A 12,398-nucleotide genomic window follows, 5' to 3' on the forward strand; every position below is an offset into this window, starting at 1 on the left:
GATAAAACAATGCTTTCCTCTGTCTTACCATCAATCCCTGACCGATCGATTGTACCCCTACTATCATTATAGTGTTAATTGGTTTTAAAAACCTAGCACACACTTCGTTTAATTTAAAGCTTCTCTTGAATATCTTTGAACAAGACAAGGAAGCTAATAAAATGTGAGGCTTAGAACTCTTACAATAAATAAATAAAAAAATAACCACACAGAAACTTCCGTACAACAAGCTCTCTTCTCATGACGAGCTGTTATCCATTGTTGCGACATGTTTGCCGCCAAGATGCTGGTAGACTTGGACATCAAATAGGATTGAAACCAATCACTTCTGTCCAAACATGGAAACGATGGAACTCGAAGAGTACTACAGAAGTAAAAATAAAATAAAACATAAAATAAAATAAAATAAAAATACTTTATATATCATATACATGTGTGAATATGTATAAGTATATAAGTATATATGTAAAGTAATGTTTGGGCATTCACCTACATTGTCATTTAGAAATTGAAATCAGCCGATCCTACAAAGCTCATCGATCTCAAGACAATCCCAGCCGAAAATATTCGAAACTTTAGTATTATTGCACATATCGATCATGGAAAGAGTACGCTCGCAGATAGGTATGCCTTATATATATCTCAACTCATTCGATTTGAATTATTATTACTTTACTGACATTTGAATGTGAAATAAGGTTACTTGAATTAACCAACACAATTTCTTCTCGTGGATCTAATAAACAAGTACTCGATAAGCTTAAAGTGGAACGAGAACGTGGAATCACTGTTAAAGCACAGGTACATAACACTCTACACACTCTACAGAATTTACATGCTCATGAACTCTTACCTTTAGACAGTTTCCATGTTTTACAAATACAAGGGCAAAAACTATCTCCTCAATTTGATTGACACACCTGTAAGTGATCACACACACATACACATACATACACACATATCTATATATATATATACAATTAAAAAGCAAAGCTCATCAAGTATACGTTTATCGTTTGTATAGGGCCACGTAGATTTCAGCTATGAGGTTTCTCGGTCATTGGCAGCTTGCCAGGGAACTCTTTTGCTTGTTGATGCAGCACAGGGTATTCAAGCCCAGACTGTTGCTAATTTTTATTTGGCATATGGCCAAGGATTGGAAATCATACCAGTATTGAATAAGGTAAGGAAGGTCCCTTAAAGAACTAATGTGGATCTTTTAAGCATATATTCAACTATTTCTAACAACAACAACAACAAATTTGTATAGATTGATCTTCCTGGCGCAGAACCAGACCGTGTGCTTAAGCAAATCCAAAGTGCATTCGAAGTAGATACCTCATCTATTCTCAAGGTGTGTGTGTGTGTGTGTGTCTTGTTGTTGTTTGTAATAGGCAAGAAACATGGATTATGGGTACTCAAGGTAGGTACACAAAAAATAGATTTCTGCAAAGACAGGTATCAATATCGAGTCCGTCCTTCCTAGTGTAATCGAGAAGATCCCTTGGTAAGAAGAATAGGGTCATCATATATTAGACATATGGCAAGTACTGATATTTGCTTGTGTAGTCCAAAAGGTTCCATGACAAAACCATTCCGTGCTCTGCTATTCGATTCATGGTATGATAAGTATGTTGGGGTTGTTTGCATGCTTGGTGTAGTAGATGGAACAATCCGAAAAGGTAAGAAATATATACTTTTATTTATTTATTCAAGATATACGAGACCAAGATCACTTGTTCTGTGGTGCAAGCTATGTGACAAACTGTTGAATGTCCAGGGGTCAAATATATACATACATAAAAGAGGGGGAAGGATCAATTACTTTTTATTTTGCAAGAGGTCCACCACAAAAGAAAGACATTTTAACAGAATTATGGAACTTCTTATGTCCAGTAATGGCTTTGATGAGAGTGTCTTTTATTTTTTATTTTTTGTTAAAAGAAGAAGAGAAAAGGATTTTTATGTTCAAATGTGGTACTATATGAGTATCAGATTAATTATCTCTATTGTTGTGTCTCTTTGTGGGGTACAGCATATTAAGCAAAATAGTTTTAGTTATACCAATTAAGCGAAACTATATATTAATTATATATATATATATTTATGAACAATATGACTTCTGGACACAACTACATTACAGTTTTATATGTTGGACTTTCGTATCTTGAATAAATCTACAAAGAATCCACAGTATATATTGACATATCTTATCTATCAGGAGACAAAGTCGTATCTGCTTATTCAGACACACGTTATGAGGTTACAGAAGTAAGTCCTCCATTGAATTTAATTCTACGGTAGCCGAACTTGTGTATCCAAATAAAATAAAATAAAATAAAATACAACACAATAGGTAGGAATCATGCACCCAGAGCAGCTACCAACAGGCTATCTGTAAGAAATATTACTCTCACTTGGCACGATTTTTATATACTTTTGTTTATTTTAATTTAATTTAATAGGCACTCTGGACAGGTTGGGTATATTGTCTGTGGTATGAAAACAGCATCTGAAGCCCACATTGGAGATACTTTCCATCATATTGGTAAGAAAGTAGAAGCTCTTCCCGGTTTCCAGCCGGCGCAATCCATGGTATGACCTTTACTTTCCAAAATACCATATAAACTCCACTCCAAAAAAAAGATTATTAATAGAATTGGTCAAAAAAATAAATAAATTATATAGGTATTTGCGGGTATTTTTCCGGTAGATACAAATGACTTTAAAAAGATGGACGACTCGATCAAAAAGTTGACCCTTAATGATGCTAGCGTGAGTGTTCACAAAGAAACGAGGTAATTTAAAATGAAAAAAAGTTAAACTTAAACTGGTCTGTGCGAGAAATTGAACAAATTATCAGTAATGCACTTGGTCAAGGATGGCGCCTTGGATTTTTGGGTACTTTGCACATGGATGTGTTCCGACAGAGATTGGAGAATGTGAGTGTGATTAGAATGTGAAAGTTATAAAGACTAATAAAATCCAATCCGATTCTTTGTACATTTTCTACAGGAATACGAAGCCAATATTATTGTAACACAGCCTACCGTTCCTTACAGAAGTAGGATACACAAAATCATGCACATATATTCAAGCTTATCTAAATACATATCTATTCATATTATTAGTCGTATACAAGGATGGGACAACAAAGACTATCCGAAACCCTTCGGAATTTCCGGATGGAGACGAGCGAGCAGCCAGAGTTTCAAGACTACAAGAGCCCATGGTGCTTGCTACCATGATATTCCCTGATGAATACATGGGTAAAATGATCGAGCTTTGTGGTGTAAGCTAATCAACATTTTGTGTACCAGAATAAATTGACAATAATAACTTATCAATTTCTTTATGATAGACTCGACGAGGAGAACAGCGCGAATATGTCTACGTAGATGAGAAGCGTGTGATGATGAAGTACATTTTACCACTTGCGGAAGTTGTCACAGACTTTTATGATGAATTGAAGGGAAGATCTTCGGGTTATGCTACATTTGATTATGAAGAAGCAGGTTATGAAGATAGTGAGCTTGTGAAGGTAAATGACAAATAATAAAAGCAAGAGAGAGAGAGAGAGAGAGAGAGAGAGAGAGAGTTTTGAATAGTTTCTCACATACTACTGATTTTTATGTGTTATGGAATTAGATGACTGTATTATTGAACTCCAAGCCTGTAGATGCGCTTTCTGTTATTCTTCATCGATCCCAGGTTGATCTGGTCGGACGAGACTGGGTAAAGAGGCTCAAGGGTGTCATTCAAAGACAGCTGTTTGATGTGGTCATTCAAACTGCGTTAGGGACAAAGATTGTGGCCAGAGAAACGTAAGGGCTTTTTACATAATTATTTTTTTTTTTTAAAAAAAAGGATCTAAACTTAATGCTTATCTTCATTACAGAATTTCTGCGCTGCGAAAGAATGTTACGGCAAAATGTGTAAGTGAAGTTTGAGCGGCTTTGAACGCTTTCAAATGATTTCAAATGACTAAGTATTTGAGTTTTAGTATGGTGGTGATGTATCACGTAAAATGAAGCTTCTGCAGAAGCAGAAGGAAGGCAAAAAACGGATGAAGATGATTGGTAAGTGGAATATCTCGCAAGTTTCAATTAATCGACCAATCAACTAACCGATCAATCAATGTTTTCTGTATTCTAGGAAATGTCGAGTTGCCTCAAAAAGCATTTTATGATTTTATGGACAACAACGCATCTTGAAAACAAAAATAGCGCTTATTAAACCACATGCTGTGATACTCCACAGACCAGCTTTTGGGATAATTAATTGGTATTTGCTTTGATAGTCCATGGCTGTTTGTTTGTTTATTTATTGAGCCTTGAGCTTCATTACTTGATGAGTTTGTAGAAATAGACTGAAAATTTAATTAAATAAATATATACATAGATACATTAAATGTATAGATGTATTCAAGTGTATGTATATATATATATATATATATGTTGCATAAGTAAAATTGTATTAGGGATGATTTAAATTCTATTAGATTGTAAGCTGGTTCATACATTAAAGATAGTAGTATTAATTGTAGTTGTAGTTGTAGTAAAGAAGATAATTATAATAAGGATAATGATAGTAATAATAATAATAATAATAATAATAATGACAGTAATAAGGGGGGAAATCGGGATGTGAAGGATCAAATTAGTGGCGAGTATAGGAAAGAATAAGACATGAAATAAAATAAAGAAGTAGACCACAGAAGCTGGGTGAACCTGCACCTGTGCTAAATTTCGAGCTCATGTGGGCCCGAAGCGGAGATATATGACAATAGAAACGTGCGGATATGACAAATTGTTTGATTACCCAGAGTATGTTCGACCAAAGGTACTCCGAAGATCTTCTTAAGTCAACCCTTCAGGTGTCAGGGTGAATTTGAGTGTGCTTCCACGGCGACCCGAAATGAGATCTTCAAGGATTTGCCGCCTCCGTTCCTGTTCGACATCATGCACACTTTTGGGTTTTTCCGGGCTTACGGCTTTCTTGGATTTGGCATGGACATTGTAGGTTTTGATCTTTCTAAGTGGAGTGGACTTGCTGCTCGAGCATCCCATAGTAGGGGAAGATGGTAAGGCAGCAGCAGCAGCAGCAGCGGATGATGCTGAGCGGCGAGAAGACTCTGTATGAGGTGTGCCATCGACTGGGATTTCGAGGGCCAGATTAGGCTTACTACTGGTGCGAAGAGGGGCAGTCATTGGGGGAGCCAATTGTTGGCTATAGTGTTGGCGAAGGATATCGGTGGAAGAACAAGAGTGACGACGAAGAGATGGCCTTGCGGGATTCTTGCTCTTCTTATGTGCTTTGTCATGGGACAAATCGTAGCACTCCGCAGGAGCCTGTTGGTTATGGCTGCATGTCTTCATTTTCCTGGCACGTGGTGAGGTGACAGGAATGTCCTCTTCTGAACTAGAGGAGCGTGGTGCCGGCGAAAGGGAATTGGTGTACTCGGGGGTTTGAAGTCTCTGGAAAGGCTTTTCAAGGGGAATCTTCATGGGCTGATACTGGGCCAACAGTTCATCCAGGGCATAATCATCAAAATCAGCTCGTACTGGGGACACAAGTGAGTAAATGCTAGTCGAGTGTTGTAAGATAGGTGATGAGATAGGGATCTGAGAAGTTCCAGCGTTTTTTCGATGAGATCCACTTGTCAGGATAGGCGTTGGGTGGTGGCGAAAGATCTTCTTGAGCCTCAAAGCCCTTCTGTTACCATCAACTGCTTCTGTCATTATAGAATAATAAAGGTAGAAAGTAAAGAAACTGAGAAAGAGAGTCGTAAAAAAAAACAGGTAGGATTTTATGTGAAAAATATTTATAATAATAATAAAAAGGAATTTTTTTTCTTCTTCTTGTGATGACAGCTTGGTGAACAAATATTGAGGTAAACAATATAAAGAATTCTACTCCCGGTACATCTTTTTTTATTTTATTATATAGTCAACGTCCTTTTTTTCATTTTTTTTTTTCATAAAGCGCCAAAAGAGTAAGCAAAGTCAGGTCAGCCCTTAAAGGAAGTTGCACGCACCTGGCGTTATACAATCCTGCGCATCTGTAAGACAAAATAATTCTCCGCCCCGAAATGGGTTGGAACACAAAGGAATTGATATAGACGACCGTCAGCCCATCGTAATGACATGCCATTTGTGTCTATTCAACCATGAACAGAATCCTTAATTGATAGATAACTATCTTAATTCTCAAGTGTACAAGAAATTAAACTCTTCTAATAAAACGACAGACCGCGCGACATGCTAATAAGTAGAGCAGATCAAGCCAGTTCCCACAACTCCTCATCCTCCACACCTTCCTTAAAGAAAAAATTATACAGTTTTCATCTGGCTTGTGCCACAAACACAAATACAAGCAGTATCCTAACGAATTGTTTCCATTTTCTTTGCTATTTTTTTTTTAAAAAAATCGAACTCTTCTTTTTGGTTGTCATGGCAACTCACAAAATAAACTACACATTTTCGTACTACATTCCCAGAATCCAACTTCACTTCATTAGCAGTTATACCAAAATTTTGTTTTTAGAAAGAAAAATATAAATAATTAATAGGCCAATTTGAAAATGATTTTTATTAGAGTATACACAGTAATCGTGTAGACAAACTAGAGACGACGACCACGACGACCACCCTTTCTGCGGGTGCTGTCAGTGGGGATGGGAGTAACATCCTCAATGCGACCGATTCTGAGACCGGAACGGGCCAAGGCACGGAGAGCGCTCTGTCCACCGGGACCGGGGGTCTTGGTGCCAGTACCACCAGTGGCTCTAAGCTTAACGTGGACAGCGGTGATGCCGACTTCCTTGCACTTGGCGGCAACATCCTGGGCAGCCAACATGGCAGCGTAGGGAGAAGACTCATCACGATCAGCCTTGACCTTCATGCCACCGGTGACACGGGAGATGGTCTCACGGCCGGAAAGATCGGTAACGTGGACAAAGGTATCGTTGAACGAGGCAAAGATGTGGGCAACACCGAAGACGAGCTCGCCCTCACGGACCTGGGGACCAAGGGTGACGTTCTCGACGGGAGCCTTCTTGACAGCAGCACGCTTAGACTAAGATGAATTCTTAGTTAATATACATATTTTTTTTATATTTATAATCATTATATGTATATGTTGGTTTCGCTTCGCTTCGCTTCGTTTACATATCCATCCATCGATCAATCAGTTCATCCATCTATTATAAATGTCTATCTGTCTCATTCATTCAACAATACTCACCATGATGGTTCAAATAGATGAAGAGAAGGATTCTACAGTTGGGAGGCCATGGGTTGTTCTTTGTGCTAGAGCACACCACAGTCCAGTGATGTGATGTGACGTCTTTATTCTTAAAAGGAAACTTTTTTCTATTTTAATCTACCGCTTCTCTCGCTTCTCCTTTATTCTACGAGCTAACCCCCATCTAGACTTCTTGTCTTCGACAGAAGAAGATGTGGTAGAAACTACAGGTACACTAATTGGAAGGGAAGCCTGTGGATGGTTCTCTGTATGAGCCTGCACCTTACTTGGTGACTTAAGTGCCTCAAAGCTTAATTCAGTGCGTGATGTATCAATATTCAACGCAGTGGGGGTCGATGCTACTGACGGCCTGCCGTTGCTGTAGACTTTTTCTTCTGCCTGCTGAGGCTTTCTATCCATTCCATTCCATATATCGAGATTCTCCATAGAGAGATTAACTGCCTGGTAGAATAGTACATATCCACAACCTGTACCCGGGAGATCACTAAAGTATTTCTGGATTTCATCCTCTTGAATCGTCTATAATTTCACAAAATAAGCATCTATTTTCCTTTCTCATCTCCCCCTCAAATATGCATCAACCGTTATTACCGAAACAATATCATCATCGAATAACATCCACCGACCATTACTCTTCACAAGAGTTACATAATGGCCATGATGAGGACCACTAAAAAAAATATCTGGTCAGTAGAATCCATAAGTTTTACAAGCATTGTATAGCTTACCTTCCGATATGAACGACTACTGCCCACAACTCGTACATTCTGTCCGCATCTTCTGTTTCATCACACTAATTACCAATGCAAATCTCTTTTATTAAAAAAAAGCAAATGTTCCTTCCTTAAGAAAAAATCAAAAAGAGCACTTACCGTATTAAATAGTCGTAACTCAAAGGGAAAAACTACCCTATATGTTAATTTGATGTATTTCTGGAGTAGTTCTTGATATTTGAAGCGTTTCAAATGAAGCGCTAAAATATTTGGGAGTTTTTTTATTTTCATCCTAAATGCACATTGATAATTAAGTATACGCTTATAATTTGATAAATTAATATTCGCCCCTTGATGCATACCGTCGTTCTGCTTCTTGTAATCCGCAGCATACATCACAGAAATATTTATTTTTGTGGCATAGTGTTTCACTGGCTGAAAATTGTCGCAAACAGGACGTTACGGAAGAGTTTATTTCTACATCGATAGAAAGATCCATAAAAGACTCGTCTCTACTCGTAACCTTGATTACAAACATCAGTAAGTTTATAAATTCCTCTCACATCATTCACTTACTGTCTCACACATTAAACACTTGGTCTCGTTCGAGAAGACACCTTCAAATAGTTGATGAACCCACGTTGACTGTGTATTCGAACTGTGGTCTGAATTCTCAGCTAATGAATGTATTAATATGTTTCCACGTCTGTCTATATTTTACATGAACATGCCATTTTTTTTTAAAAAAAAAACTTACTTGAACTTGTACCTGCATGATCCTCGCGACTGCTATCACTGTCGATACTTTCCTGTCTATCCTTTTCCTCCTTTTCTCTTCCGGCATCTTTTGCTACATTCCTTTGATATTTTTGGACGTCATCTGCAATTGTATTAAGGATATAGTTCAAGAACTCATGCGCGTCTTGATGCATGCTTGATCTAAAGAGCTCTAAAAATCACACCAATTATTATTATTATTATCATTACTGGCGAATATTTTCTATAGCCTTACCATTCTCTTTTTTAACCTTGTTAATAAAATTCACAGGTGCAACTATGCCTGTTTTTTTCTTATGCGTGGATATTGTCCAAAAAAGATTCTTAAGTGCGGCGAACAAGGTGTCCTCCATACCTGGTGATAGGTTGAGGTTATTTTGATCTTTATCTGCTGATACGGCAATTACGCCGCCAGTAGCTCCACGAGACTGTGACCGTTGCAGTAAAGAGCTCTCCTTAGTCGCATTGTTGGTACTATTCATTCTTGGAAGAGACGAAGCTTGGGTGCTTGTACCAGGAGAAGCACTCGAAAGAAACGAATTCCCTGTCATATTCAGGGGAGATCCAGGTGTAGGCGGGAGAGGTGTTGAAGGAGGAATTATCGGGCAGGGAAAATTAGTGACACATTCCCGAAATGGCTTGCAGTAGTAGAGAGCTTGGACGACCGAGTTGCTATAGCTATTGTTGTTATAGTGTATACATATATAAACATTAGTTCTGTTTCGCATTGTATTATTGCATATATCTGTACTCTTCAATACAATTGTATACACACCAAGTATTTCCAAACTAATGTGGTTAAAATGGTTAAAGTTAGTTAGGCTAATCAAGAGGCAATTATTTGTTGAATAAAGTCTAGTGGAACACAATAGACAATGATAACAAACAGATGGTACTTACATTCTCGAGTCCAAAGTAACGCTCTCCTTCATCGGTAGACTCGTTTTCTGTAGCAGGTTTTCCGGATTGGCCCTAAGGATTTAACATTAATTAGTTGATTTCATCAAAACCTCATCCTGTGTATTATAAATGAAGATCTGTTTACCAAACCCATCCATTTAAAGAGAGAAGTGCTGGTCATTGCAGATTAAAGAATATTACTAATAGTAATAATAATAAACGGGACCCAATGAAAATGTAGCTATCTAAAAAAAAGGGTCTTTTAACATGTACTGATGATTAACACCTTAAAGAGCGGAAAGAAGCCCAAATGAGATTTCTACGATGACGTCTTCCCGTCACACCCATGATGGCCAAGTCAAACAAGGCGGACCACCCAAAGCCAATAAGCATATCTTTTCTGCGATAGTAGACACAGAGGAGATATTCTATTTATCGATAGGTGTTTTATGGCTCGAACTGTTTTGCTTTGGTTTTATTTTATTGGTTTTGGAAGTCGTAAGATATATGACATTAAACACTTAGATTTTTTTTTTCACATATGCATTTAGTGCTATAATATGCATTTATCTCTGTATTTTAAAGAGAGAGGAAGAAAATAGTATCTTATTGGCACTGATACTACCAATGAATATTCCAATATTGTGGTGTTAAACCAATCGGATATTTGGCCTTAAAGACCATCATATCTTGACCGTTCAATTGGTACTTGTGCGCGTGTGTGTATGTGTACGTATATCATCCAATTGAGATACTGGAAAGGACTGTGGCTGCAGAGATATATAAAATACATACGAACCAATTGCAGACCCCAAATAAACTTACTCACCCCATAAACTCTTGGTGTGTTTATCTTGGTTAACCCTTGCAACACACTTTACATGGTCCAGAATGGCATTTTGTTTATTGAATGACGATTTGGATATCAATTGGCCTTTTATGAATATTACAGAGCTCAATTGATGTACATTTGTAATCCTGATAAGACTTATGTAGTGTTTACCTAAACTCATTGTCCGGTGTTATCTGTATTATTGTTGTTATTGTTTTTTTTGTATCTATTCTATCCCCGTTTTACCTGAGAATAATGATATTTAACCATGGCAACCCTTATTAATCAATATTAAATAACTTGGTGCTTACTAATCTTTTACATATTAAAAAAAGTCCAGTTTGGAGTCAAATAGGTCTTTAGGTTATTGGATATACAGTGAAGACAGTGCCAATGGACGTTTTTAAATTGTCAAAAGGTAGTCTTTTTTTTCATTTTCAAAGAGTAAATCAAAGGGCGCTTTTATTATTATATTTTAATAGATAAGTGAAGTATTTAAATAGGTTCATTTCTTTTACACTTTTAAAAAGTATCTGCAGAGTGCTGAACAAATGCTCTGAGATGGTTAGGAGGAACGGAGTTGTAAGCCTCCGTTATTCTTGTGATTAAATCACTAGTGTCGTCGAATGTGCTTCGCTTGACCTTGTTTTTGATTACGGACCAAAAATTTTCAATTGGGTTGAGTTCGGGGGAGTATGGAGGAAGATAAGCGCACCTATATCCTCTCTCTGTGATCATTTCGATTATTTCATCGTCTGTATGAATGGAAGCATTATCCATGATCAAATAAAATCCTTTCATTTCTTCAAATAAATCCATTTCGTTCAAAGTTTTATGGATAAATTGCAAATAATGTCCAGCGACCGTCCCTTTTGGGGTACGCTTGCTTGAATTGGTGGGAGCCTTTCTTTTACGACCAACACTGTCAATTTTTATTCTTTTCGATACCTGGGGGTTCCTGAGCTCCATCGCTACGACAAAGTTAGCGCTAATTGCTCCCAAGATAGTGTGTGATATTGCTCTGGTAGAGGGTGTAGTAGCTATAACTGGAGTGCCCTTCCCTGGCCAACCTCCGGGTGGTCTCATATTGATGTCAAACCCTGATTCGTTTATAAAAACACAATTGTCAAGAAAGCTCATATTTGTTTTACTCCATTCTTAAACCCACGCTTTTCGATTCGCGAGTTTTAATTCATTGTTTCTTGCTACAGGATGACGGATTATTCTTTTGAATAAGAGATTGCATTCGTTTTTCAAGAAAACTTGAACACTGGAATTCTTCAAAGTGAAGTTTTTGAATTTCTCAGTAAGAGACGCAACTCCATCACTCACTCGAGCTTGAGGATGCTCGTCGTAAAAGTTGATCAAGTGAACCTTGTGCTCTTCTTGAAGTTGACTTGTCTTCCTATTCACTTTGTTCGCTTGTTTTTCAAGAATGTTCCAATATTTATTCTCTTTGAGCCTCTTTGCCCACTTTTGTGCTGCCCGTTCGGCAATTCCACCTGCTAGTCTTCCAGACTTCGCAGCGTTGTATAGCTTCACTCAGTTATAATACACAAAAAGAAGCCTCTGCTCATAACTGTAGTTATTATATGATGTTTGCTACTTATTTACTGTTCCTAAAAGATTGGCCACGTCTTCCATTCTAGTGTCTAGATCTTTAATAAGCGACTCCTGTTCTGGTCCCTGAGATTCGCAGTAATGTCTGATGTTAGTTAAGGTTTCAAGATGGTATGGATTAACATCCTCTTCTACATTCATAGCATTATTTCCACTTTGGTCATATATTTTCCCTTGTCCATCCTCGTAAAGAAAAATAGCACTCATTTTGTTCTCTTGTCAAGTTATAGATATGAAGAAAAAGCTGCCTTTCGACAATTTAAAAACAGCCCAATGAGAAAAATAAAACT

General features: G+C 37.5%; 5 protein-coding genes across 5 annotated transcripts; 1 reads left to right on the forward strand and 4 right to left on the reverse strand.

Annotated features, from left to right (window-relative positions):
- Nucleotides 1–240: 240 nt before the first annotated feature.
- Nucleotides 241–4,446, forward strand: PHYBLDRAFT_182487 (hypothetical protein; the record flags this gene model as incomplete). The annotated part of the gene is made up of 20 exons (XM_018438629.1): nucleotides 241–372; nucleotides 506–624; nucleotides 699–801; nucleotides 860–922; nucleotides 1,025–1,183; nucleotides 1,271–1,354; nucleotides 1,443–1,507; nucleotides 1,570–1,682; nucleotides 2,222–2,271; nucleotides 2,357–2,397; nucleotides 2,466–2,595; nucleotides 2,689–2,798; nucleotides 2,864–2,942; nucleotides 3,016–3,064; nucleotides 3,132–3,292; nucleotides 3,362–3,541; nucleotides 3,649–3,824; nucleotides 3,899–3,935; nucleotides 4,004–4,079; nucleotides 4,156–4,446. The coding sequence occupies 20 exons, from the start codon at nucleotides 241–243 to the stop codon at nucleotides 4,212–4,214; spliced, it is 1,986 nt and encodes a 661-aa protein (XP_018288171.1). The 3' UTR covers nucleotides 4,215–4,446.
- Nucleotides 4,447–4,859: 413 nt separating this feature from the next.
- Nucleotides 4,860–5,741, reverse strand: PHYBLDRAFT_171517 (hypothetical protein; the record flags this gene model as incomplete). The annotated part of the gene is made up of 1 exon (XM_018436622.1): nucleotides 4,860–5,741. One exon carries the CDS (start codon nucleotides 5,739–5,741, stop codon nucleotides 4,860–4,862), a length of 882 nt encoding a protein of 293 aa, XP_018288172.1.
- A 777-nt stretch (nucleotides 5,742–6,518) lies between these two features.
- Nucleotides 6,519–7,286, reverse strand: PHYBLDRAFT_135272 (hypothetical protein). The gene is made up of 2 exons (XM_018429708.1): nucleotides 7,246–7,286; nucleotides 6,519–7,077 (listed from the first exon to the last, which is right to left on the reverse strand). Exons 1-2 carry the CDS (start codon nucleotides 7,246–7,248, stop codon nucleotides 6,625–6,627), a joined length of 456 nt encoding a protein of 151 aa, XP_018288173.1. The 5' UTR covers nucleotides 7,249–7,286; the 3' UTR covers nucleotides 6,519–6,624.
- Nucleotides 7,287–7,821: 535 nt separating this feature from the next.
- Nucleotides 7,822–9,686, reverse strand: PHYBLDRAFT_115595 (hypothetical protein; the record flags this gene model as incomplete). Its single annotated transcript, XM_018428470.1, has 9 exons — nucleotides 7,822–7,936; nucleotides 7,995–8,059; nucleotides 8,139–8,271; nucleotides 8,342–8,502; nucleotides 8,556–8,689; nucleotides 8,785–8,928; nucleotides 8,992–9,144; nucleotides 9,382–9,434; nucleotides 9,640–9,686. Coding segments are annotated over 9 exons (1,005 nt in total), but the record flags the coding sequence as incomplete, so codon positions are not given.
- Nucleotides 9,687–11,646: 1,960 nt separating this feature from the next.
- On the reverse strand, nucleotides 11,647–12,315 carry PHYBLDRAFT_60034 (hypothetical protein; the record flags this gene model as incomplete). Its single annotated transcript, XM_018440590.1, has 2 exons — nucleotides 11,647–12,024; nucleotides 12,103–12,315. 2 exons carry the CDS (start codon nucleotides 12,313–12,315, stop codon nucleotides 11,647–11,649), a joined length of 591 nt encoding a protein of 196 aa, XP_018288175.1.
- Nucleotides 12,316–12,398: the final 83 nt, after the last annotated feature.

The sequence above is a fragment of the Phycomyces blakesleeanus genome (assembly GCF_001638985.1).
Source record: "Phycomyces blakesleeanus NRRL 1555(-) unplaced genomic scaffold PHYBLscaffold_19, whole genome shotgun sequence".
Taxonomy (NCBI): domain Eukaryota; kingdom Fungi; phylum Mucoromycota; class Mucoromycetes; order Mucorales; family Phycomycetaceae; genus Phycomyces; species Phycomyces blakesleeanus.